This window comes from Saimiri boliviensis, chromosome 2 (genome assembly GCF_048565385.1).
Source record: "Saimiri boliviensis isolate mSaiBol1 chromosome 2, mSaiBol1.pri, whole genome shotgun sequence".
Taxonomy (NCBI): domain Eukaryota; kingdom Metazoa; phylum Chordata; class Mammalia; order Primates; family Cebidae; genus Saimiri; species Saimiri boliviensis.
Genome location: NC_133450.1, coordinates 168,026,531 through 168,051,816, shown reverse-complemented (window position 1 = coordinate 168,051,816; position 25,286 = coordinate 168,026,531). Strand labels below are relative to the sequence as shown.

Here is a 25,286-nt window from a genome sequence, read left to right as displayed (position 1 = left end):
CTGGGCAACATAGTGAGACCCAATCTTAAAAAAAAAAAAAGTAAAATAAAATAGCAATATCAGTGTGTGTCATATGTAGTAAGGGTAAATATCACTTCATTAAACTTTTTTAGTTATTCATATATATATATATATATATATATATATATATCTGTGTTTACTAGTAATGTTATAAAATTTATTACTTAGAGTTGGTTATGGTCAAAAGGATGAATATCTTACCCGTTCTATATGCAGTGGTTCTTGTTATTTCAATTTACTTAGATTTTCTCTACCTGCTTTTATGCCTTTGCTTATTCTTGTTCTCTCAGCCAGAAGAGCCTCCAGTCTTCATGTAGCTAATTCACAGCCTTTATTGTCTTCAGGAATCTTTTCTGATGGCTATTTACTGTAAGAAATACATTTTGTATTCCATGAACCAGTATTCCTGTTATATGAGATACAGTCTTGCCACCTTGCCTTCTGTCCTGTCTGTTTGCTAGTCAGTCTGCATTGAAGACGGAGTCTCTCTCATCTATATCCTGTGTCAAAGCATAGTGTGTATAGTAGTTAAGAAGTGTTGATTGAATTAATAAAATAATGAGCCAGTATAGGTTATATATAACACTTTACAGTATTATTATTTTTTAAAGCTTGAATTGTAGAAACTGACTTTTATGTTTGACTCTTAATGGTTTCATTATAGGAGGATTACTTTCTTAAAACATTTTAAATTAAAACTTGCATATTAAGCTGTTTATCTTTGTTTATGAATTGTGATTAGATACTTCTAGCAGAATCTGCTGTTATTTTGTGATTTGTGGTCAACAACGTGTGTGATGAAGCCCAGATACTGGACATATGATACTTATTTGATTTTATGGGAAGTGGGTGATTTTAAAAGAGAGACTCTCATATGTAATGGTAATCAAATGCATATTCTGAGGAGATGGGTGGGATATGAAGAAGGCACAGAATCAAATGGAGTTGAATTTTTTTTTTAATTTCTAAATGTAAGATGTTTGTAATTGCCATTTTCACAATTAGAATATTTAGTTGCTTATAATTTGTCATCTTTGTAAGAAATCATTATTTGTTAAACCATTAATAGGTTCTCATGGAGAACTGTTATTGAAGAGAGATCCATTTGGTGGGATATAATTTAAGAAAAGAATGAATCAACAGAAAATATCTAAATGCAGGTACCAGAAAAATTACAGCACATCTCAGTGAATTTGCAAGTGGTAAGTTTGCTTTTGATTTTACATGGTAATATATTTTTGAATTATGTGCCATCGTATCCTTGGAATCTTATGCTTAGAAGCACTTAATTGTCAGTTAGCAAATTTAGTTAACTTTATGTTTATTTAAAAGTTTTCATACTAAATTTTTACTAACCCTGTTTTCTTAAATAAGACTTTTTTTTCCCATAGAGAAAAATAGTCTGTAAATAATATGAGTTTTGTAAACATCTTTCTGAATCTTAAGTCTTATACGGCTTTACAGCGAGTCCTTCTGCACTTCATTTTTAAAATCATGAATTTTAAAAGCATTTACTATAAGGATAATATATAGTGACAGAGAGGTCTAAACTAAACATTTTGTTTGTAAGTTTAGTGTCTCTTAGGCTGTCTTTATTTTTCAGTTAATTGAAAATAATTTAGAAGTACATGGTTGTTGATAAACTTAGAAGATCACGCAAATATTTGAAAGCCCTCCTTCTCACTACTCCTTTTTTCCTCAGCCCACTGATAACAGTTTGGCCGATCTGCTTTCTTGTAGCCTTTTTTTCTGCACTTTTGCAGAAATTACTTATGCATATACATTGCATATTTTTCTAACAAAAATGTAATGTAAACTATTTTATAACTTGCTTCCCCCAATACTTCATTTTGAAAAATTTAGAACAGAAATATTGAAAGAATTTGATTGTGTAATATCTGAATCCCTGTCACTTAAATTCTTAACTAGCGTTTTACAAAATTTCAGCACATACCCATCTATCTTTCTGTCTACTTTGTTATTAATTTTGGGGATTTATTTCAAAGTAAATTGCAGACATCAGTATCCTTCCCCTCTACATACTTCAGTATACATACTGCTAACTAGAGCTCAATATTGGTTTACAGTTTCTTAAAGGTAAATTTGCATACCATGACATGCAACAATCTTAAGTGTACATTTGCTGAGTTTTGACAAATTCTAGATCTTTGTAACTCAGACTCTATTATCAGTAGAAACATAGTTATTAGCACCATAAAGAGTTCCCTCGTGCCTCTTCCTAGTCTTTCCTATCCCTGTCTCTCTCCAGAAAAACTGGTTAAGATCTGTTCCCTCTCCACAGCTAATGGATTTTGCCTACATCACTTGGTTTATTCATTCAACAGTATGTGGTGGGTAGTTATATGCAGATATAAATCTGCCTTCTTTTCTACCTTTAAAACAAATTGCAATAGCTTGGAAATAGTCTGCACTATGGGTGCATTAGAATTTGTCTGATCATTCCCTTTCTCTACATGGACATTTGGATTGTGACATATTTTTGATTATAGAAAGTGCTGTATCCTTGTACATCCTTGTATGTATATATACAGTCTCAGGAGTACTTTTATAGGTAATACTTAAAATAAAACTGCTGGGTACAGTTTTGATACATAATGCCAAATTCCCTTCCCAAGATGATTGTATCAGTTTATATGCTCACCAGTAACATATGAGAGTGTCCTTTTTTTCTGTGCACTCTCAACATTGGATATTATCTTTCTAAGTTTTTCAGTACAATACATGAAAAATGTCCCTTGTTATTTCACATTTCCTAATCAGTAATGATTAGCCATTGGAATTTTTTTCTCTTTGTGAATTGCTTTTTTATATATGTACATTATATGCTGCTTGCTGGCCATGTGTTATAATATTTTTTCCAGGAATGCTTTGTCATTTAACTTTGCTTTTCATGTGTTTTGGGCTTCAGATGTGTTAATTTTTATATGGACAGACATGGCCGATGGGTCCTTATTGTGAAGACCTTCTTATTACAAGAATATAAAACCACTTGCTATTCTAATAGTTTTCCTTTTAATGAAATTTAGAAGAAAAAGACAAATCATTGGGAACTGAGATGCCAGGAAAAATTTCAAATGGAGAGTGAGATTCAAATTGGCCTTGAAGTCTGAGTCAGATTTAGCAGAATGGTAGGGACATTTCAGACAGAAGGAATGAGTGGTAGAATATGGTTGAACAGAATGAGACCACTTGGGCTGAGGTGAAGAGTCATATAAAACTGTAAGCGTAGACATACATGTTTGGATGGATTTCTTGGTAATCATTTTGGCTAATTGTTATGATTTTGTAAAATCTACATCTTGATGTTATAGTTTTCTGGCCAATAATAGTTTCCTGTCATTTTCACATTGACTTGAGTATTCTTCTTGAGGAGAATATGTGGTGAAATACAGTTGCCTGAAAAGGCAAAAAATAGTGGTATTCCATTGGAATAAGTTGAACATCATAAATATTTACTGAGTCTAGTTTACTAGAGTTACATTATATTTGTTTTTAAAGTTTGTGCTGTAGTAATTTACATCATTTAGTCACTGTAGTCAACTATAGTTACCAGATGGCAATCTTAAAAAATGTTGAAGTACCAGTATATCCACTAGTTACTTAATCAGAGTTTTGAGTTATGAGCTCACCATTTAATATACAAAGTAGTATGTCGGAATCTCCTGCTAATGAAAGTATTTTATGAATGCTGTCCTTAAGACCGAGTAACAGCACCGTGTTCAGTTTGGTTGTTGCTCACGATGTGTAATAGTTTCTCTTCAGCCATAGCCACGCCCGGTAGATGTTAATTAAGTGGAGTGATCTTGCAACTCTTCCAGTTACGCATTTGTGGTTTGTCATCTGATTAGGAGCTCTTGGAAGATCACTGTTCTGTGTTCTACAACCCAGTTGAAAGGACTATGTGGTGCTAAGTGTTACCAATCAGGTATTTAAAAAATATATTCACCTTATTTGTTTGTTGTTTTATTTTTCTATCTTTTGCTCACTTTTCCTTATAGATAGATGCTTGCTCTTTTAGAGACTGTCATCTCTGTATGTTTACATCCAGGAAGAATGAACATATTTTAGACTATACTTTTCACTGTGTAATATATTTTGTTGTGAGAGATCTCTTCTTGTGATAAAAAAAAATTTGTTATTCTCTGGTAGAGGAGAGAGAGAAATCTCTTCTAGTGATAAAGAAAAATTTGTTATTCTCTAGTAGAGGAGAATGAGAGATTTCTTCTAGTGATAAGAAAAATTTGTTATTTTCTAGTAGAGGAGAACAAAAATAGAGTTCAAAAATGAGTATTTGATAATTTTGCTACTTGTCTTGCTGGCTCATGTACTTTTCTGTTTCTAATGTTAATAAATTTAGAAATAAGTAATGAAGTTACTCTCATATACTTAGGGAAATTCATGTTCTGTTTTTAGTCTTGAATAGAACTGAAACATAGAAAGGTACATAAAATTAATAATATCGAACGTTGTGAGACAGAGCACTTGTCATTTCTTTTACCACTTGATCATTGGCAAGACTAAAAAATTAACATTGTCTTAAATATTTCTCTTTTTAGCTGTGTAGATAGCTTACCATTTGTATTTGAGATTCCTTTATTAAAATGACTCTTAGTAAATTAAATAGCATGCTTTATTCTCTCTGATTTTATTCATTTTAATGATACCAATCTGTCTTTTGATTTTTAAATTAAAAGATAAATAAATGACACTTTTTTAGTGACCTAGGCACTATTTCTGTTTTAAAATTCACAAGTTAGAACGTATATGATTTAAACCATTGGGTGGTATTGCATTTGGGTCCTTGTTTTTGTTTTTTGTTTTTTCCTGCTACTCCAATATTTGCAGGATCTAGGGATGAGAAAATGGGGGTATTCCTTTAAAATTAAGTATTCCTTAATCTCTTTTTTTGTTTGTTTCAGTAGCTTTATAGCTTTGAAGAACATTGGCAAGGCCTCCAAAGGATGGCACACTGAGGCTTTTCAGTTGATGATGAATTATTCTTAGAATGAAGTAGACTGGGATATAGGCTGAAAATCTGGGAGTCACCCTTGACACTTTCCTCTGTAACACCTAACATATATAATCAACCAGAAAGACACACTGGTTTGAGTCTAACAATTGGTTCTTTCTGCAAATCTAATTTTGGCATTTGTCTTCTCTTAGCCTAACTGATCTCTGTCTTTAATTTTATCCTTCAAACCAGAGCTTCAATAATTTATTCATAGTACACATTTTGTCTTGTTAATCCCTTGCATCAGTAGTTTTCCATTGCCGAAGAATTCAGTCTTAGCTTTCTAACATGGCATCTTTATGTCCTTCATGATACAGGCCCATGTTTCTTACCACTTACTCTCCACAGAAAGCTTTATGATTTGTGATGGGAGGTTGTAGTACCTCCCTCAATTTCTACTCTTGCATACCTCTTGCTCTTCCTTCTGTTGGCAGTATTGTTGTCACTTGTTATTGCTTGGATAACTGTTACTAACTTTCTAAGACTGATCTCAGGTTTCACCTCTTAGAGGAAGCCTTACTAGAATCCTCGTTGAACTAGTCCCATCTTCTGTGCCCTTACTAACATTTTGTCCGCAAATCTGGAACATACCGTATTAAACCTTTTTTCTGATTCTTTTTCCTCTTAGACTGTTCCTTTAAGCAAAGACCATGTCTTCTTCTTCATTGTATCTGCAGTGTCTAGCAAGTGATGGGTATATAGTGGAGGCCCAGTGAATATTTGTTGAACTAAGTACGTTCTACTCATTGTGGTAACATTGAAGTGTTAGTGAAGCACATGGGTCAGTGGTTCCTAGACACCAGTCAGCTGTTACCAGACTCTTGCAGAGCATTTTACAACATTTTATTGTTTTTTGAGCTTTATGAAGAATCACGATTCAGTAGTTGTAGAATGGAGTCTGGGGACATGTATTTTTCAAAAGCTCTCAAGGTGTTTTTGGTTTTCTTACCGGCTAGAGAACCATTGTCCTAGTTTATTATTGTACCATATATTTTATGTAAAAGGTGCCCCATAGACCTTATCCAGCAATTTATTATTTAAGCCTTGGAAGTTATATCTACCAAAGTATGGGTGTATTTTAAGTCACTTTTTTGGTACCCTGTATATATCAGTATCTTAACTTTTTAAGTGTCTCATTGGGAGATCTGTTGGCATATTGTTAACTCTCAACTAAAAAAAGCTTTATTTAAACAGGAGTCTTCTTGAATTGATCTTAATGAGATTTGTTGGGCTTCATTCTGTGAATTTTAATAATTTTCACAATTTGTAATTACTTTTCACTTTTTATTGTAGTTTTTCAAAATACTTTAAAATGTCATATTGTAGTTTCAAGTCCACAAATCTGAAGTATATAGCTCAGTAAATGTTTACATGTGTATATACCCATAAAGTACCACCAGGGTCAAAATATGGAACATTTTCCGACCCCTCAAAGGTTCTCTCATGTTCCTTATCAGTTAATATACACCCCTGTCACTACAAGATAACCACTATTTTGACTGGTGTGATTAAAGTTGCTAAAAATTTTTGTACATAATCTTTTGGTGGACTGGGATAGGGACAAACTTGTGTTTTAAATTTAGTAGATGATTCCAGTTTATACCCGTGATAGCAATTCATAATGAAACATTGAAATTATTTGAAGCTTATGATAAAATTTGAATATCTTGAAACTTCTTTGTTTTCCCAAGTATTTACTGTAAAAATATATATACAAAGAAATATCAATAAACATATCAGCGATACGAAGAAAATATCAAATATGCAAAGAAAACTTAATGTCAGTTATAAAAGTTGCCAGATATACAGGCTTTAGTCAAATATTTCTATGTAAGTAATTGTTTTCTTTGTTCCTTCTCCTTAGGATCATCCTTTCTTGTGGGTTAGCAGGCAGTTATAAGATTGCAAAATGGGTCTCCGGATTCACTTTGTTGTTGACCCACATGGTTGGTGCTGCATGGGTTTGATTGTCTTTGTTTGGTTGTACAATATTGTTATAATTCCCAAAATTGTCCTCTTTCCTCACTATGAAGAAGGACATATTCCAGGCATATTAATAATAAGTAAGTTTCTAGATCTTTATTTATTTTCTTGTATCATTATTTTTCTCATTGAAAATGTTTTTGGAGTGTAGTGCCACTATGATAACCATCCTTTTAATATATTTAATATTTTAGCAGTGCTGTCAGTATTCAGTTATTTATGAATTTATGGACTTAAAGAAATAATGGCCTTTATAGATTTGCAGTTAGATAAAAGTGATATCTCCATATTTAACTGGAAAGTATGTAAAGACCATTTTGTTAAAAATAGAAAACTGGCACAGTAATGATAACTTACATGTCTACGTGTATTTTTAATATTGCAGTTTTGTACTTAATTACAAATGTAGACTTTTTAAGAATAGAGAATAGTATACATTAGTGAGAAGTGAGAATTTCTTAAGAAAAATATTGTTTATGAAGTTTATTATGATAACACTTTGAACTCTGGATGGTTATTAGCCAATTAGTGATGGCTTATGATTAAAATAATCAAATTGAAATTATATATTTTGCATGTACATGGGACTTAAAATTTTCATGTACATTACTTCATTTTGACCTCACACGAACTGTGGGAAATACAATCTCTGTTACACAAATGATAAAACTTACCAGTACTATGCAGTCAGTCCTGGATTGAGTGCTCAGACTTTTACATGGATACAGTGTATTGTTTTTTATCCCCCCAGCAGAATTCCTCTATTCCTGTTATTTAAAAATGTAGAATTATGGTGGCCATGTCTATTTTCTCTTATTATTTTTGTTTTCTGGCTGTTAATTTTAAAATTAAAAAGTTTCTAAGTCTTAATTCTCAAATTAATTATTTGAAGATCCATCAAAAGGCACAGTTGAACAACACTAATTCAGAGTAATATTGAAGATACCCAATTAGTTAATGAAGAAGTTAATTGTAGAATTTAAAATGGTATTTTGATCCTTTCAAATATAGAACATGTAGTAATTAAAAGTGAGCCTATATAAGTCTGTGTTATTAAAGAATCTGATTTATAAAAAGTTTGTTATTATCATGCAGAATAATAATTAAAATTAGGATTATTTAAGGTAGTCCTCTTGGCAGTCTTATTTGTTGAGTGAAATCAATTGATTTATTTTTTAATCTTTAGAAAATGATTTCTCCTGATAGTGTTTATTGAAATATACATTTTGAACTTTAAATATGATTGTTGATAAAATGTTTTGAAGGGTAAGTGAACTAATTTATTTAATTAATTTATTTTAAAGTATTCTATGGCATTGCGATATTCTGTCTGGTTGCCTTAGTGAGGGCCTCAATAACTGATCCTGGAAGACTCCCTGAGAATCCTAAGATCCCACATGGAGGTATGGTACTCTGCATTTATCAGTTTTGCTGATTCCAGAATTATTGTCTGTATTTACATATTTTATTGCTTTTAATATATATTGGTTATATATGTCATCTAACACCACTTTATTTGCTTGTTTGTGTCTTTTCCAAACTTCTCTACTTAAATTTGCAACCCTGTTTCCCCTGTACCCCTGCAGTTATACCACATCCATCTTTTGGCTTTCTTTTCACTTTACTTGTTTATTTGTTTGTCTTCCTCTTCCCATTCTGGATCTCCTCAAGCTCTGTGAGAGAGTAGTTTTTTTTGTTTTTGTTTTCTTCATTTACTCACTGTTATATCCCTCATGTCCAGAGAGCCTCTGTCATTTAAGATGTTCAGTACATATTTGTTGATTGATAAATAATTATCTGAGAAGTTATATTTTAATTCTATAAAGGAATTTTCCTGATGGTGCCACTTATGTCACATTATAAATACAATATTGCTTAGAATAAGTATTTGTAGTATTAAGGATACTATTGTCTGTATTCTTCCAAGTTCTAACAATTAATGAAAAAATTGGCAAGGATTCTAGTTTCAGTTGAAGGTGATTTTTGATTACTCTTGTAACTATTCAGCTGTAAAGATGAATTGAAAATGTATTGCTTGTTGTATTACTTACTGGGTATATATAGTACAGCCTTGTTTATCTTCATTCCTGAGGCTTACTTTTTGATTGTTTGCTATATAAGCTTTGAGAACTCTCTGAACTTTCTTTTAGTAAGAAATGTGTATGCCTATGTAGTATATTAAAGAACCAAAATGCTTTTCATAGTAAGTTAGTAGCTTTCAACTTGCTGCATATTAGAATTACCTGGGGAACTTCAAAAAATCTAAGTGTCCAGGTCATACCCTATTTAGTTAAATTAGAATATCTGGGGCATAAGAACCAAGTATCAGTATTTTCGGAAGATCTCAGGTGATTCCAGTGTGTAGCAAAGTTTGGGAACCAGTGCAGTAATTTCTTATGAAATTAGATTAAGTGACAGGTTACTTACGAAGTCTTCTCTGAATTCTGATAGTTGCTTTTCGAGACCCATCATTTAGAGGCTTAGCTGGCTTTGAAAATTCAGAGATTTAATGGGAATATTAACACTGATGTTTATATTGCTGAAGAAGTTTTTGAACATTACATTAAATATTAGTTTTTATTAATGTATAGAGGCAGTAGGACTGTCATTAGAAGTTGATATATGTATATGTGTTTTGCAGTGAGACAGGTGGGGAGGGTGGCACCCTGCAATCCATATAGAATCACTTTTCTTCCCACCTGGCTTAGCCAGAAGCTCTCTAAAATATTGTATACATGTGTTATCTACTTCAATTTTAAAATCCAGTGGCCCATGAAAATCAAAGAAACAGGTATTTTCTAACTTGAAGACCCGTTTCTGATGAACTCTTTAGTTTGCAGTGGTGAAAGAATGAAATGCCTACATGTTCCAGACACTGCAAATCAATGAGAGGGGCCAGGTAGGAAGTATTTCATATTAAAAATTTCATACCTTATCTGAAAGTAGTCGTCTCTACTCAGCTGTAGTAGAATTGTTATGCAGTTAGATTATTAGCTCTTAAAATCTTATAGAGAACAGAGGGAGTCCCAATTTTTATGAAAAATTTTGTGATAAAAATAAAGATCCTGGAAACAAATTTAAAATATTAAGAACATTGTATGTACCGCAAAAATTATATCTTTAGACCTAATTGAGTCCACATGTAACAACTCTGTTGTCTTTAATGCCTAGACTGTAGTGATGTATGACACCCTGACATCTTGCCGTTTGGATGTCTGCATTATATCTTATTTCGGTTGATATGTGACCTGTTTTTCTTCCCTGAGTCCAAAAAGCTTCCCTTTCACTCCATTGACAAAAATACACTTATTTGTCGTATTTTAATGTTTCTTCAAAGTCTTCTGGTATCACATATTACATGATCCTCATGGTAATTGTATGAAGTAGGTAGTCAGGAGAACAGATTGTCCTTCCTGGATTAAACAGCTGGTTGTTGGTGTGAGACCCAGCCCAGAGACCCAGAACCTTGTTTCCATCATCTTGTTACCATGGATCTATATACAGATTGATAATTTTAGCTTTTTATTATGAATCTGGGGAAAACTTAAGTCATTATATACTTTTTGTGCTGGTTACCTGATTCTTTTGTAAATATGCTTTCAATTTAGTAAAAAAAAAAATACAAAGTTTTAACACTGAAAAATAATAGTAAATGCCTAGAGAGTTGAAACTATAGAATAGTGATATTTATTCAGGAATATTTGAAGGTTGAACAATTTCATTTAATTCTTCAGAAAAGCAAACTTAAAGCCCTAATACTCTGGTGATTTTAACTGTTTTTTTTTTTTAATTAAATTACTCTGAAATATTTTCCATACTTTTCTGCTTTTTTAAAACAAAATGATTTTAATATATATGTGACCCCTAAATATATGAGGTAATTTGGATATAAGGAAATGTTCCATTTTCCCATGAAAAGATTCCCAGAATTTGACTTTATAAGCTTTCAAGCATGTAGATGAAATAGTCAAATGAAATTATCACAACTTTGTTTATATTATTTGAATTATTTACATGTGTATTTGAAATTAAAAAACATAAAATATAAGCACCTCAAGTTAGAAATAGTTTTATCACTTTCATATTTTATGAAATTTATTCACGCTCTTAATTATGTTTAAAAATGTTTTATTGAGTATAATTTACATGCCATATAATTTACCCAGTTAGAGTGTACAATTCTTTGGGTTTTAGTATACCCACAGTTGTGTAACCATCACTGCAATCAACTTTAGAACATTTTAATCAAGGTTTTCACTTGCATATTCGACATCAGTGTTTTTGTCATTACTAGAGCTATTTTTTGTCATAGCATTGCAGAGGAAATTCTTTGAAGTTAAAAAAAAAAATGCATCATGTTTTGATGCAGTCTCTTGGAAAATTTACCCCAAGATATAAGGATGCCTGTACTCAGTGATCAGGGTCATGTATTCATGCATAGTTTTGGTTTTATCTTCCCTCTTATATTGCTTTTTAAATGTGATCTTTGAGAGACTTATTCATACTTATTTCCTACATTGACAACTGATTCTTGTCAGGTAATCTCTGTTATGACCCAAACTTTGTATTGATTTAGGTAATTTTTTCTCCTTAGAGCATTACTTTGGATTTTAAATGTATTAATTGGGAGAAGGTCCCTTAAAATGTGAGTCTTTTAAAACACTCAAGTAGAGTGTGATTCTTTCCTTTCTGAGGGTTAAACAAAACCAAACCAAGCATTGCATTATATTCATTCAAGCATTTACAGCATTAATAAATATCCAGGTTAAACAAAATGATGCTATTTACTCACTTTTTTTCATTATGCTTTATATTTTGATTTCTCTCTCCCTTAAAAATGTATCTGTTAGCGTTTAATATTTCTATAGCTATCATAAGTTTTCAGTTGAATTCTTTTTCTCATAGGCTTTTACTTTATATCATTACATGGCTAGCACAAAAATCATCAGATATCAGAATATATCAGTCACCAAGATCCTATGTGGGCATGAATAAAGGGAGGAAAGGGAAATGGCTAAGAAAGGCTTTAGAGAGATATGTAGGGTATGTTAAAATAGCTGGATTTTTTTTCTTGCTACATAAGGCAAAAACAGCTTCTAGATGATCAATTAAATTCCTAGATTTTTTTACAATAGTGATTTCTCTTTTGTTCCTTAAACATATAGGGATGTACTTACTCATATAGGTTTGTGAACTGAGTTTTTTCAGTTATTTCTCATTTTAGATACGTGGTATCTTCATGTTATCAAAGGAATGACTCAAGTTCTTTCTTTAAATTAGTTTATGGTCTAGACCATAGATTAGCAAATTAGCAAATAAATTCTTCTTAAGACCTGTAGTAAATATTTTCAGCTTTATGGGCCGTACAGTCTCTGTCATAACTACCCAGCTCTGCCATTGAAACACAAAAGCAGCCATAGACAATATGTAAGTGATGGGCACATTAATCTTTGTTTATGGACACAAAAATTTGAAATTTATATGATTTTTATATGTCACAGATTATTTTCAATAATTTAAAATTGTAAAAATTATTCTTAGCTCATAATAGTTCATACAGAAACAGGTGGTAGACTGGATTTGCCTGCAGACTGTAGTTTGTATCTGTGGTCTAGATTACAAAATTAGAGGCTTTCTCTGACTATAGCCAAGTGCTCTCTTTTCTGAGGATACATTTTAGATATGAAATTAAGAATTTATTCTGTACAATATTATATGTTGATTTCTCAGAAATTGTCAATAATGAATATACCATGTTTATGTTTTGAGGGACTGATAAAAACAAAGCTTTCACTGCCTTTTAATGAAAATTGGCTCATTGTGGAGAGCCTCCTTCATGTCTATATTCCTTGCAATGTGCGAATTCAAAGTTTTAACATTGGGATGTTTGGGAGCATTGAGTAAGTGGGGGAGTGGGATATGATATGTTTGTGACATTGTAAATGAGTTTACATGTCTACATATTAAATGAGGTTTCATTTCATTTAATACCTGTAAGTGAAATAAAAACTCATTTAATATGAGTCTGCATATTAAATGAGTTTTTATTTCACTTACAGGTAAATAATACTAGTTTTAACTATATGTAAATTGGGCTTTAATATTGTTGCTGTCACATTTATTTTCATTAAAATAAGAAATGAAACAGGATTTTCTTTTACAACGAGATTTCAAGTGTAAGAAATAATTTCTCAATTTTCATATTATTGGAACAATTAATTTGATATAGGTTTTATTCATATTTTGTTTCTTCAGAGATATCTGTAGTGGGAGTATTTTCCCAACGCTTCACTATATAAAAGTCCAGCATGTTCATGTTGCTCCTGACCATTAAACTAAAATAATGGAGTTCAAATAGAGAATCATTTTAGAAAATTGAATACCGTCTACTATTATCTTTCATTTTATTTAGTCTCTTCATACATCAGCAAGCATTTAGTGACTTTTAGACTTTTAGTGATTTTTAGACTTTGTAGATTTAGTGATTTTTAGACTTTTCATACATCAGCAAGCATTTAGTGACTACCTGTTGTGTGCTAGGGTCCCATTCTTCATATGCTAATGCTCAATCTGAATGTAGGAGTTAGGTTAATCTTACTATGGCCATACTTTTAATGAGGTTATGGGATGGTATAAACACAGAAGATGAAAATTAAAAGAATTTTGTAAAAGTAAAATTCCTTTCCAACATATGTTTAAAAGATACATTTTTGTATAATAAGGCAATTGTCTTTTCTAGATCGCTGACTCTTCCATAGTTTTCATGGATCTGATTAGGATAATTTTTAATGAAAACAATAGCCTTTTCTCTTATGCAAACTTTGTGTTTTTAGCACATGACTTAATTGTGTGCTCCTTCACTACAGATTAGAGGGAATTTCTACTTGGTGGTAGTTCGCTGTTTTGTGGAGAACTCCTTTGTTTTCATGAAAAATAGTAGTCATCTTACAACATTTTTCACTACTGAAAGTATTCTGACAACCTCCCAAACCCATATGACATCCTTCTCTAACCTGTCCCATACATATTCTTAAATGAATCTACTGATATTTTTAAAAATTCAATGATTTAAGGAAAGTGTATGTGGATTGGTGTGCTATCTCTCTTTTTCAAATGAGTTTATAGGATGGATTTCAACTTACTAATCAACTGAAAGGTCAGCTTTATTTCTTCTTTAGAGCCTTTAAAAATAAAATTTCTAGAAATCAATTTGTTTAAATAAAATTGTTTTAGTATAATAATTTGGTTGGGCTTTAGGGTTTTGTCATTGGATTTTACTTACATTCTCACAGTATACCCAGAATACACACACATTATTAATAGTGTCTTATTTTTATAGTCTTTTAAATTAGGAACATACAAAATAAGACATATATAGAATAGAACAGCAACATTTATGGCAAACACATTTACACTGAAGGCTTAGAAGCAGAAAAATCTCTTAGAGTTATATGTTGAAGGCTTCCCATAAAATCTTCTAAACAATTGTTGCTAAATGTCAGCATTACCTACTTGCCTTCATTAAATGGATTTTAATTTCCTTCTCTAGAAAGGGAGTTCTGGGAATTATGTAACAAGTGTAATTTGATGAGACCAAAGCGTTCCCATCACTGTAGCCGCTGCGGCCACTGTGTGAGGAGAATGGATCATCACTGTCCATGGTAAGAATAATTCACTTATAGCAAAAAAAAAAAAAAAAAAAAAAGCAAAATGGGTAATGTAAATCTTAAGACTTAGCAGCTTTAAACAAAAGCAATGTTAAGGTTATACAGGTTTACAGTATCTTAATAAGGATATCTTTATTTAAATTATATGGTTCTATCAACTCCCAAAATAATTTTTCCATAGAAATCCTATTTTTTGTAACAGAGAGATTTTTAACAGAAAAAAACTAAGAATTAACATGCAGCCTAATATACAAAAGGATTAAGGTGATTGTTTTAAATGAGGCAATGTATATAAAACATTTAGTGCAATATCTGAAACATAAGAAGTACTGAAACGGTAGCTATTTCTAATTGTAACAAAGCATGTACATCCAAATGTTTGTATCTCCTTTTCATTTGTTTAATTAATAACACATATCAGATAACTTGATAACTTCCTCCTTACCCCTTAAAGCTTTTTAAGCATTATGTATTGGATATAGCTACTACTGTTATGTACATGTTGGAAGTATGTGCATGGTAATTAGCTGATTCTGCAGAACTGCCAAGAGTTTTGGTCAATAGGGGGCTCTCTTGTAATATTTAAAGAAAATGCTCAGTTGAGAAATAGAATTTTTGAAAACAAATGGCTATGTGAATTCTGTATTGTATCTCATTTTAAAGCTGTCACAAAAATCTGTGAACAAGATATTGTATTTAATTCTGTTTTCTTAGCATTGACTCTCTGTATAAATATTTAAACTGGTATAGTGTAGAATTTTACAAATAGCTCTGTACTCATATATGTAGTATTTATATTTGTATACACATACATGCATATATGCAAATTTAACTACATAGTGGGCCTCTTAATTTTTAATTGCATTTATTTAAAATTAACTCAAGTAGAATTTAGCTTTTTCTAATGTTAGTCAGTTTAGAGTTTTCCTTATTTTTGGTAACTTATTTTGATACCACAGTTAATCAGCAAACTTTCAGTGGAAATTAGTTTTTTTGCATAGACTGATTATTTAAATAGAAGATAATTTTCCGAAATAGGAAAAAATAGAGCATTTTAGGTAAAAGCACTTTGTAACTACATAAAAATTTAAAAATTTTCTAAATCTGTCAACAAGATGGAATTGTATATGGCATGTAGTTGATACTCAGGAATGTACCTTGAATCTAAACAGATTCCCAAGTAACTTTTTAAAGCTCAGTGATCTGATATTTGCTATCACAGTGGTAATAGATTCAAGAAAAGCTAGGTGAAATTTGTATTTAGATCATTGCTAATCATACAGAAAAGTTCCGTTTTTAAGCACTTTTTATAGTAGTGTTTCTTACTAACTAAAATATAAATGTTTATGATACAAGTGGATATTGATGCTTTTTTTCCCAAAAGAATGCAGTAGTTTAAGATTAAAAAAATAATCAACTAGGAAAAACTCACTTATTGGTGACCACATAAGGTGCCATTTAACTTTAATTCTAACTTTGGGATGATTTCTGTTTCTAGGCCTCTTGCTTCCATAGTTTTAGTCAAGTTTTCAGAATTTGGTAGCAGTGAGGGGGAAGTAGAAAGGACTGCAGGATCAGAAAGGAGGGTAGACAAGGGAACTAAAGAGATTCAGGAATATTTATGATTGAATTTCCTGATAGAGCACTGCTGAAATGTTCAGAGAGAGGGGAAGTGTACAGTGTAAATTGGAAGCAAGGAAAATTTTGATGTTTTCAGAAATTGCATTGCTTAACTGCCTAACATAGTTTTAGGTTTGGAGATCAATTTTCACATTGCCTTAAGGTTGTCTGTATTTCTGGCTCTGATCATTCTTTTTTTGTTTGTTTGTTTGTTTGTTTTCGAGACAGAGTCTCACTCTGTTGCTGCCCAGGCTGAAGTGCAGTGGTGCAATCTCAATCTCTGCCGCACTGCAACCTCTGCCTCCTGGCCTCTGGTTTTCCTGCCTTAGCCTTTCAAGTAGCTGAGAGTACAGGCACATGCACCATGCCTGGCTAATTTTTGTATTTTTAGTAGAGATGGGGTTCCACCATGTTGGCTAGGCTGGTCTCGAACTCTCGAACTCAGGTGATCTGCCCCCCCTCCCCAACCTCAAAGTGTTGGGATTACAGGCGTGAGCCACTGCATCTGGCCTGATTATTGTTTCTAAGTAGTTTAAATGTTACAAAAAGAACTCATACAGATTGAGGACCTTAATGCTTGCTAAAGCTGTTCTGATTAAGAAGAATGCTGTGATCACAGACATTGTTTCTCAAACTTCCTGGGGACAGGAAGGATGGAACAAGGATAAGTCATTTTTCAATCAACAGGTATTGAAGAGCATTTCTGAGTGTATTTTAATACATAAGCACACTTCTTTTATAGTCTTGCTTGCGAATAACAAAGTACAGTAGATTTTCATGTTTACAAAGCATGCACTCTTAAGTCTAAGAAATGCCTCTCTAAGCTTTTTCAGTTCAGTTCTGTATTTGACTTTAAAAATGATTTAATGACAAGTTAAAAGGAACAACTTAAATTAGGACTGAAACCTCTTACATCATTTCTTTTTCAGTGACAGTATAATACTATTTTGAAGTGAAAACATTTGTGCAAAGTAATTTATAGTTTTGATCAAGGGTTTTTTTTTTGCTGGAATTTTATAATACTTTGACAATTTGGATACAAGAAATTTGGAGTAATAAAATATTCAGCTTTAAATAGCCTTGAAAATTTTTGATTATAACATTAATCATCTTCCCTAGTTAGGGTTCACTGTTGTATTGGTGGAAGTATAGCTCTATGTATCTGTAAATAGTTTTTTTTTTTTTTTTTTTTTTTTTGAGACGGAGTTTCGCTCTTGTTACCCAGGCTGGAGTGCAATGGCGCGATCTCGGCTCACCGCAACCTCCGCCTCCTGGGCTCAGGCAATTCTCCTGCCTCAGCCTCCTGAGTAGCTGGGATTACAGGCACGCACCACCATGCCCAGCTAGTGTTTTGTATTTTTAGTAGAGACGGGGTTTCACCATGTTGACCAGGATGGTCTCGATCTCTCGACCTCGTGATCCACTCGCCTCGGCCTCCCAAAGTGCTGGGATTACAGGCTTGAGGCACCGCGCCCGGCCTGTAAATAGTTTTGAATACATTTTTATTTTCAGCAACCAGGGATAGATTTTTGAATTGAAAAAAAAAAAAAATGGTGAATGCTTAGTTATGCCAGAGTGGCAAGTTTCAGCTGTTTTGCTTCAGGTCATTCAGCTTGCTTCCCGCAGCTAGAATGCCGTAAAGGAAGAGCAAGGTACCGGGAGGCAGGGTTCTTGCTCTCTTGGCCCCGTCTCTTCTAACTGTACATCCTCTGACTAGAGGCTTGACTCCTTTGTTCCTGTTTCCATGTCAGTGACACAGGAGGCTGCTGTCTGCTCTTCCTGTCTCTCTGAGTTGTTATGAGTTGGAGGAGGATAACATATGTGGACATCCTTTGTGAAGTGCTTTACGTATATAAAATGGTGTATTTATACTTTTCTTTGCATAGTTTGTTTTGACCTTTGAGTGGCCTTAGCATATCTCCATGAAGTTAAGCATATGTGATATTATTTGTTTTTATTTTAGTCTTACTGATCCCGAGATAAACTTACTGAAATGTAAAATAGTTTCTTTTTCATTTTTTTTCTTTAGGATTAACAATTGTGTTGGTGAAGATAATCATTGGCTCTTTCTGCAGTTGTGTTTCTACACTGAACTTCTTACTTGCTACGCACTGATGTTTTCTTTCTGCCACTATTACTATTTTCTTCCACTAAAAAAGCGTAATTTGGTAAGAAATGTTTATATCCACTAACATTAGAGCACTAATATTAGCATACAGTTATTGATATGTGGTTCCTTTAAGTACCAAAGATTGGAAACAATACATTAACAAAACCCTCAAATTGGTGAATTTTGAATTATATTGGAAGTGGGAAAGTGGTCCCTAGTCTGAAATGTCCTTTTAATGAAATTCATTTATGAGTATTTATTAGTGTTGAGTGGCTTTCTTTAGAAAACAACACATTGGATCTTTTAATATATGTGTCTTGGTTTAAAAATATCTAAAATAATTTAAAACAAAGATGAAGTGTTCTTTTTTCAGGAATAAAAATGTAGAATTTAATTTTAAAAGGTTCTCAAATAGTTATGTTCTTGAGAAAGAGAACTTTTTTTCTCCCTGACTTTCAACAGTAATGCTAAGATGAATTTGCAGATGCTTTAAAAGTTATTCATTGTATACCATTTGAGGCAGTACCTTCCCACTTTGTAGAGGAACTGCAGTAGCTGTTAAGACTTGCACAAAATAGTGGTGGTGATGATGACGATAGCAGCAGTTAGAGTTTTTAATTCCTCATCAATATTGTGCTATGGATATCTCATTTTAATTCTCACTTTAGTGCCCAATATATAAGGGGGGTATGTGTGTGTGTGTGCGTGAGTGTGTGTGTGTATATATATATATATATTTAGTGCCCAATATATAAGTAAGACTAATGTATAAGGTATTGAAGGCATAAAGCTAGGAAGTGATGATTCAACTGGATTTGCTTCTAGTGCTGGAATTTGAATCTGATCTTGTGTGATTTTTGACTATTATTTTCTCTATTTTATTTGGACTTGGATTTTTTTTTTTTTATAAACTGTGTGTGTTTGAAGGGGTGCAGACAGACAAAGTGTGCAAGTACTCACGTGAGGATACAAGATAAGGAGAAAAAGAGGAAAGAAAGAATAAAACCCTTGATGGAGAAGCAAAGTTTTCTTTCCTGTTTACACAAGTTTATACTGTTTAAATTTTTTATATTAGAAAAAATAAATTTATTGGAGGTACATACAATTAAATTTTGGAATAAAGGAGAGAGGGAGAAAATGTCTAAGGTATTTGGATCTTTTTAGTATACCTGATAGTTTGCTATTGCTGCTTGGCTGTATATATTAGGGGGGTCTTATGGTGAATATGCTCATTATATTTAGCTTGAGCAATTAAAATTAGAGACTAATAACTGCAGAACATTCAAAAGGGGGAATTTTAAATTGAGGTGTTTGACATTTCACACTGAGAATATAATGCATGCTAGTGTTGTAGAAATGTTTCATTTATAGATAAACTTCTGATATAATTGGCATTAAAGTTAGATAATGTAAAAGAATATACATATTCCCTAGAGTAATCTGTTTCAAATAATTGGGCTTAGTAAGAAAAGCATTAATATAAAATTCCTCAGTAGAATTAAGGTAATAATTTTTTTTTTTAAGTGGCAGAGAAGGAGAATTCAGTGGTGTAAATGAAAAACTAATAGAGGCTGTTTGAAAGGTAATGAATGCATTGTAGTATCATGCAGGATTGGCAAACTGTGGATCTTGGTTTAAATTCAGCCCTCTGCCTGTTTTTTTTACTGGAAAACAGCTACTCTCTTTTGTGTGTATATTGTCTATGGCTACTTTTGTTCTATAACAGCAGAATCGAATAGTTGTGGCAGAGACTATGGTCTTTAAAGCCTAAAATATTAACTGCCTGGCTCCTTACAGTAACTTTGCCAGCCTCTGGGAGTGGAAAGATCTTGTCTTTGTAGACAGATATACCTATTAAAAGCCTGTTTTTCTTATTACATGTATAAGCTTTGACACATTGTTTAACCTCTCTGATTTGTAATTTTCTTCTTCTGAAAGTGTGAATAATAATGAGATTAAATGAGATAATATATGTAAACTTACCTGGCATATAATACACATTTAGTTTATTTTACATTTGATTTTAGTGAAAGCTTTCAGAGGGAGGAAACAATTTTTCTTTGGCTTATTAATTTTCATGAAAATTTTAGAGACCATTTTACAGTAACCATTTATTACTAGAAGATTGATGACCAACTAAGGAAATTTCGGTAATCAAATGAAGGATTAAGGTGTTTGAAATTACAACTAATTTTCTTCCCCAAATGAAAGGCAGAAACTGGAGAAATAAATGGCAGTCACCTTTTTTAAAACTGGAAAATGGAGAAATGGATTATCAAATATAGGTTATATTTGAATATATATACTACATATATGTATATTTACATGCATAACAAATGTTGGAAAAAGATCAGTGTCGTAAATGTTTATTAGGAGATTAAAAATATCGAGAAGAAAGTATATAAAAAGTGAGTATAAAAAGTGGGTTTTGAAAAGTCAAACCAGATTTTCCTTAGAGCAACCCATTGTAGATACCATGCAGGTGATTTTTAAAATAAAAATCATAATAATGTGTTAGTAGCATTTACCAAATGAAAATCAAATGATTATGTTGGTTGTAAGGAAGCTAGGAATAAAGGAGTTCTCGGGCTCTGACAAGGTTATTTACGTGTAGTAGTGCTGAGCAGAAATTATTCTCTTAGCCCAAATCTTATGTTTCCTTGTATCAAGTGAGGTACTTTAATAATTACCACCATATTAGCAGTAATGAAATGAAAAATCAGAGGTTATGAAATTTCCAAGATCACTTTGTTTCCTATTGAGGAATTGAGGAATTTTTAGTTTTATCATATATTATCTCAATGATGAAGTAATTAACATATATTATCAAGTTAGGTGTATAGAGAGAAGAGCTTTACCACAATATTTCCCATTGTAAAAAAAGACAGTTTTGTTAGACAAATTTAAGTACATAAAATGGAATATTAATTAGCAGCGTTTTAACTACATAAGTTTAATAGAGTAGAGCTAAATTCTAGGACCAGAATTATAACTAGACTTGGAGAAAGTATTTTATAATCTATGTAGCTCTAAATATTCAGTGATCTGAAGCAAGTGAATGTTCAGTAGTTACATACATTGAAATAAATTCTAGTCATTTAATTGATTTAGAAGTTGAGAATTTGAAGCTGTATTAGAGACACATACAAACTTAGTTATATCTTCGTGGTGGATTGACTCTTGTATCATTATAAAATATGCCTCTTTATTCTTAATAATGATTCTTGCCTTAAATTTTTTTTTCTGTTATTAGTTTAGCTATATCAGTTATCTTTTAATTAGTGTTTTCATGGTATATCTTTTTCTGTATTTAATACTTTCAACCTTTCTTGGTTACTATGTCTTGTATGTGTCTTACAGACAGCAGATACTTCATCATTAAAAACATATTTGTCTTTTAATATGAAATATTTAGTAAATTTTTGGTCAGTATAACTGGTGTTTTGCCATCTTCCTATTTATTTACTATTTGACATCATCTCTTCCATGGTCCCATTTTTCTCTGTTTCTTGCCTGTTTTGGAATTTCTAATTTAAAAACATTTCCAATTTTCTATTACCAATAGTCATTATTTATTTTGAGTTATCTACTTAGGTGCTTTTCTAGTCCTCCTTATGTCTGAGCCTCCTCTAGGCTTATTTTTTCTGCTTTTAGTGCAAGTCTGTTGAAAATTCTCTCAGTGTTACATGGACACAGGGAGGGGAGCACTACACACTAGGGTCCGTTGGGGGGAAATTGGGGAGGGACGGGGGGGTGGGGAGGTGGGAAGAGATAGCATGGGGAGAAATGACAGATACAGGTGAGGGGACGGAAGGCAGCAAACCACACTGCCGTGTGTGTACCTATGCAACAATCTTGCATGTTCTTCACATGTACCCCCAAACCTAAAATGCAATAAAATAAAAAAGAAAAAAAAAAGAAAATTCTCTCAGTGTTAGTTCCCTGAAGATGTTTTTATTTCTCTTTCATTTTTGAAGGATTTATTGTTTGTCACAGAATTGTAGATTGGTTGTTACTTTTGTTTAGTTTTAAAAAGATGTTATTCCATTGTCTTATGTTTTCCATCATTTCTATTGCAAAATCAGTTGTTGGTCTTACTGTTACTCCAATGAAATGTGTGTTTTTCTTTGGCTGCTTTTATGATTTTTTTTTTGTCTTTATATTTTAGCAGTTATTCTGTGATTCTATGATGTGCTTACTTTCTTTGCATTTTTTTCTGTTGGAGAGTTTATGTAACTTTGAATCTGTGGCCTGATGTCATTCTTAAGTTTTGGAAATTTCTTGGCCTTTATTACTTCAAATATTACCTCTGCTCAATTTTTTTCTCCTGCACTTCTGGGATTCTACTTACATGTACATGAGTTCGCATTGTGCTGCATATGTTTGGAATTTATTTCTTCACCTTCCTTTTTTATTCCCCCTCTCTGCTTCGTTCTAGATATTTCCTGTTTATCCTCTGGTTTACTCATCAGCTCTTCTGCCATGTCTAATGTACCCTTAAATCCTTCTATTGAGTTCTTAATTCAGTTATTATATTTTTCACTTTTAGAATTTCCATTTGATACTTTCTTTCATTGATAATTTCTTTGGTGAAATCATCCATTTTGTCATCTTTTTTTGAACATTTTAATACGTTATTTTAATGTCTATGTTTGATAACTTCAATTTTGAGGTCCCCTTATGGGTCTGTTTCTGTTGACCTTTTTCCCTCTCAATTTCCAGATAATTGGTCCTGTCTTCTGACATGCTTAAGTCAGAATACGGAGTGTTTTATATGACAAATTGTAGAAAATGTGCTTGATGAGTTCTTTCCTCAGATTTGATTTACTCTTTTATTTTTTTTGGTAAGATATAAAAGAAGGCTTATTTTAATCCAGTGAGGGGTTTGTATAACAAATATTTCTAATGCTAAATACCAGAACATTGGTCAATACAGCAGTTCTTGGGAAGATGCTGTTTATTGCATTTATTGGTATTTTGAAAGGAATCTTGATTGCTAGGTTTGTCTTTGTAAAAGACTGGTTTCAGTGTGCCTTTATTCCAATGTATAGTCTTTCGGCGTCTCAGCTGAAAAACTGAGGTGTTTATTGTGGAATGTGCCCTACAGTTGCTGTTTTCCTGCCCTTGGAGATTTTGCAGGATGTTCTGAGTCTCCACTTCTACTTGGCCTTTCATGCAATACTGTGTGTGAATTGGGCAAGTACTTTCAGGTAAAGAGCAGTGCAGAATATATGGCTCACCTTAATGCCTGTCTACTTTCTCTCAGATTTTGGCCTTGTAAATTCTGGAAAGTTTGGCTACTTGCCAGTATCTTCAAACAGCTGTATATTTATTAACTAATTGGGTTTTGTCTGGCTTTTCATAGTGTTCTTGGTGTGTGGGTTGGTTTCATACAAACTATTTCCTCATAGATGTCAGTGGCAATAGCGTTTTGGTTAAAAATTTCTTCCCAGGTGATTTTAATCATTGCTGCCTAATTGTATAACTCCAGAAGGCAACACTCACATCATAGTCTATGTAAATAGTATCCTGTGGAGTTGTGCAGTGCAGAACTTCTGTGGCCATAAGGTTTGAGAACTGTGGTACTGTAGGGAATGAGATTCATGGTAGACTTTATAGGTGAGATAGAAATTAACCAAATTGGGAGATGAAGGAAGTCATTGCAGGGCAAAAAACAAAAGGCTTGAGGGTGTAACTAGAATAACTGGTTTTAAGAGCAAATCTGTTGTAAAATTCCAACTGTATAACAAACTCTGTAAAGCTAAATAATAAAATAATGTTCTTACTCTAGCAGTTCTTTTGTAAATGATATTTACTGTTTTTTCATAAACGTAGAAAAAATTTGTCTGCAGCCATACCCACTCTGAACGTGCCCAATCTCGTCTGATCTCAGAAGCTAAGCAGGGTTGAGCCTGGTTAGTACTTGGATGGGAAAAAAATTTACCAGTAATTTCAGAACACAAGTCACCGTTATTACCATTGACATTTTAAACAAATAATGTTTTATGGTAGAATCTTTCTCCAAAAACTCCTGCCCCATCATTGTTTTTTGCAAGTCTTTTTCTGTGTTTCTTTCATTTTTCTCTGAAACAAACCAAAATCTATATCCAGCTCTTGATTATGTGTATAAACTATGCGTATATAAAGATAGTATCAGGAACCTTATTCATTCATCTTATCCTTTCTATTATTCAGGATGTGGAAAAGATCCCCAGAGTTCTCTATCTTTGAACATTACATTAGTGATTATTATACATAATTTTTGTGAGAGTAATGATGCAGTTAAAGCATGCCGTCTTTTGACCCTGTCTTCTGTTAGCTAGACTGAAGGAAAGCTGTTCTTTCTACCCTTTCAGGTAGATAGGTGGCAGCATAGTATCTTTTCTAGCCCATCTTTAAAGTCTAAAGCTGAAAGGAATTGTCTGGGTTGGAAAAGAAAGTGTTAACTTTCTTGTTTTTCTTTTCTTGTTTTTTAAGGCAAAGTGTTTATTCATTAAACAAACAAACAAATGAAAATGAGTTGCCCTTTGACCATTGCTGTAATGGCACTTAACCTGTATTCAGTAGAAAACTGGTACATTGTGGGTTATGCTCATGCTCATGGTAAAGACAGTCGAGAGAAAGCAGGTTGTTCACAAATTCTGGGAAATGAACAGATTGGGAGCCTGATTTTCTTCCATTTCTCTCTTCTCCTCGCCTTCTGTTTTCAGGAGAGCTCTTTCTGAGCTGGATTATTTTAATTTCTTTGCAAGTGCCCCATTGTTTTTTATAGTAACTTAATGCTTTTTAGATTTCTTCTTAATCTTTACTTTTAAAATGTTCTTTTATCATGGACATTCAAAGATTTATGTGT

At 32.5% G+C, this 25,286-nt stretch overlaps 1 protein-coding gene across 9 annotated transcripts in view; it reads left to right on the top strand.

Moving 5' to 3' along the window:
- Positions 1–25,286, top strand: part of ZDHHC21 (zDHHC palmitoyltransferase 21) — a 143,948-nt gene that overhangs the window by 8,134 nt on the left and 110,528 nt on the right. For 7 of the 9 annotated variants that reach the window (XM_074394851.1, XM_074394850.1, XM_074394848.1 and 4 more), the window contains 6 exons: positions 1,091–1,223; positions 3,891–3,967; positions 6,918–7,116; positions 8,341–8,439; positions 14,586–14,697; positions 18,353–18,491. In XM_074394851.1, coding sequence (XP_074250952.1) covers positions 6,963–7,116; positions 8,341–8,439; positions 14,586–14,697; positions 18,353–18,491 — 504 coding nt within the window. In that variant the 5' untranslated portion in view covers positions 1,091–1,223; positions 3,891–3,967; positions 6,918–6,962. Of the gene's footprint in view, positions 1–1,090; positions 1,224–3,860; positions 3,968–6,917; positions 7,117–8,340; positions 8,440–14,585; positions 14,698–18,352; positions 18,492–25,286 lie in introns of all 9 variants that reach the window. The other 2 variants (XM_074394852.1, XM_074394849.1) reach the window with 1 other exon arrangement.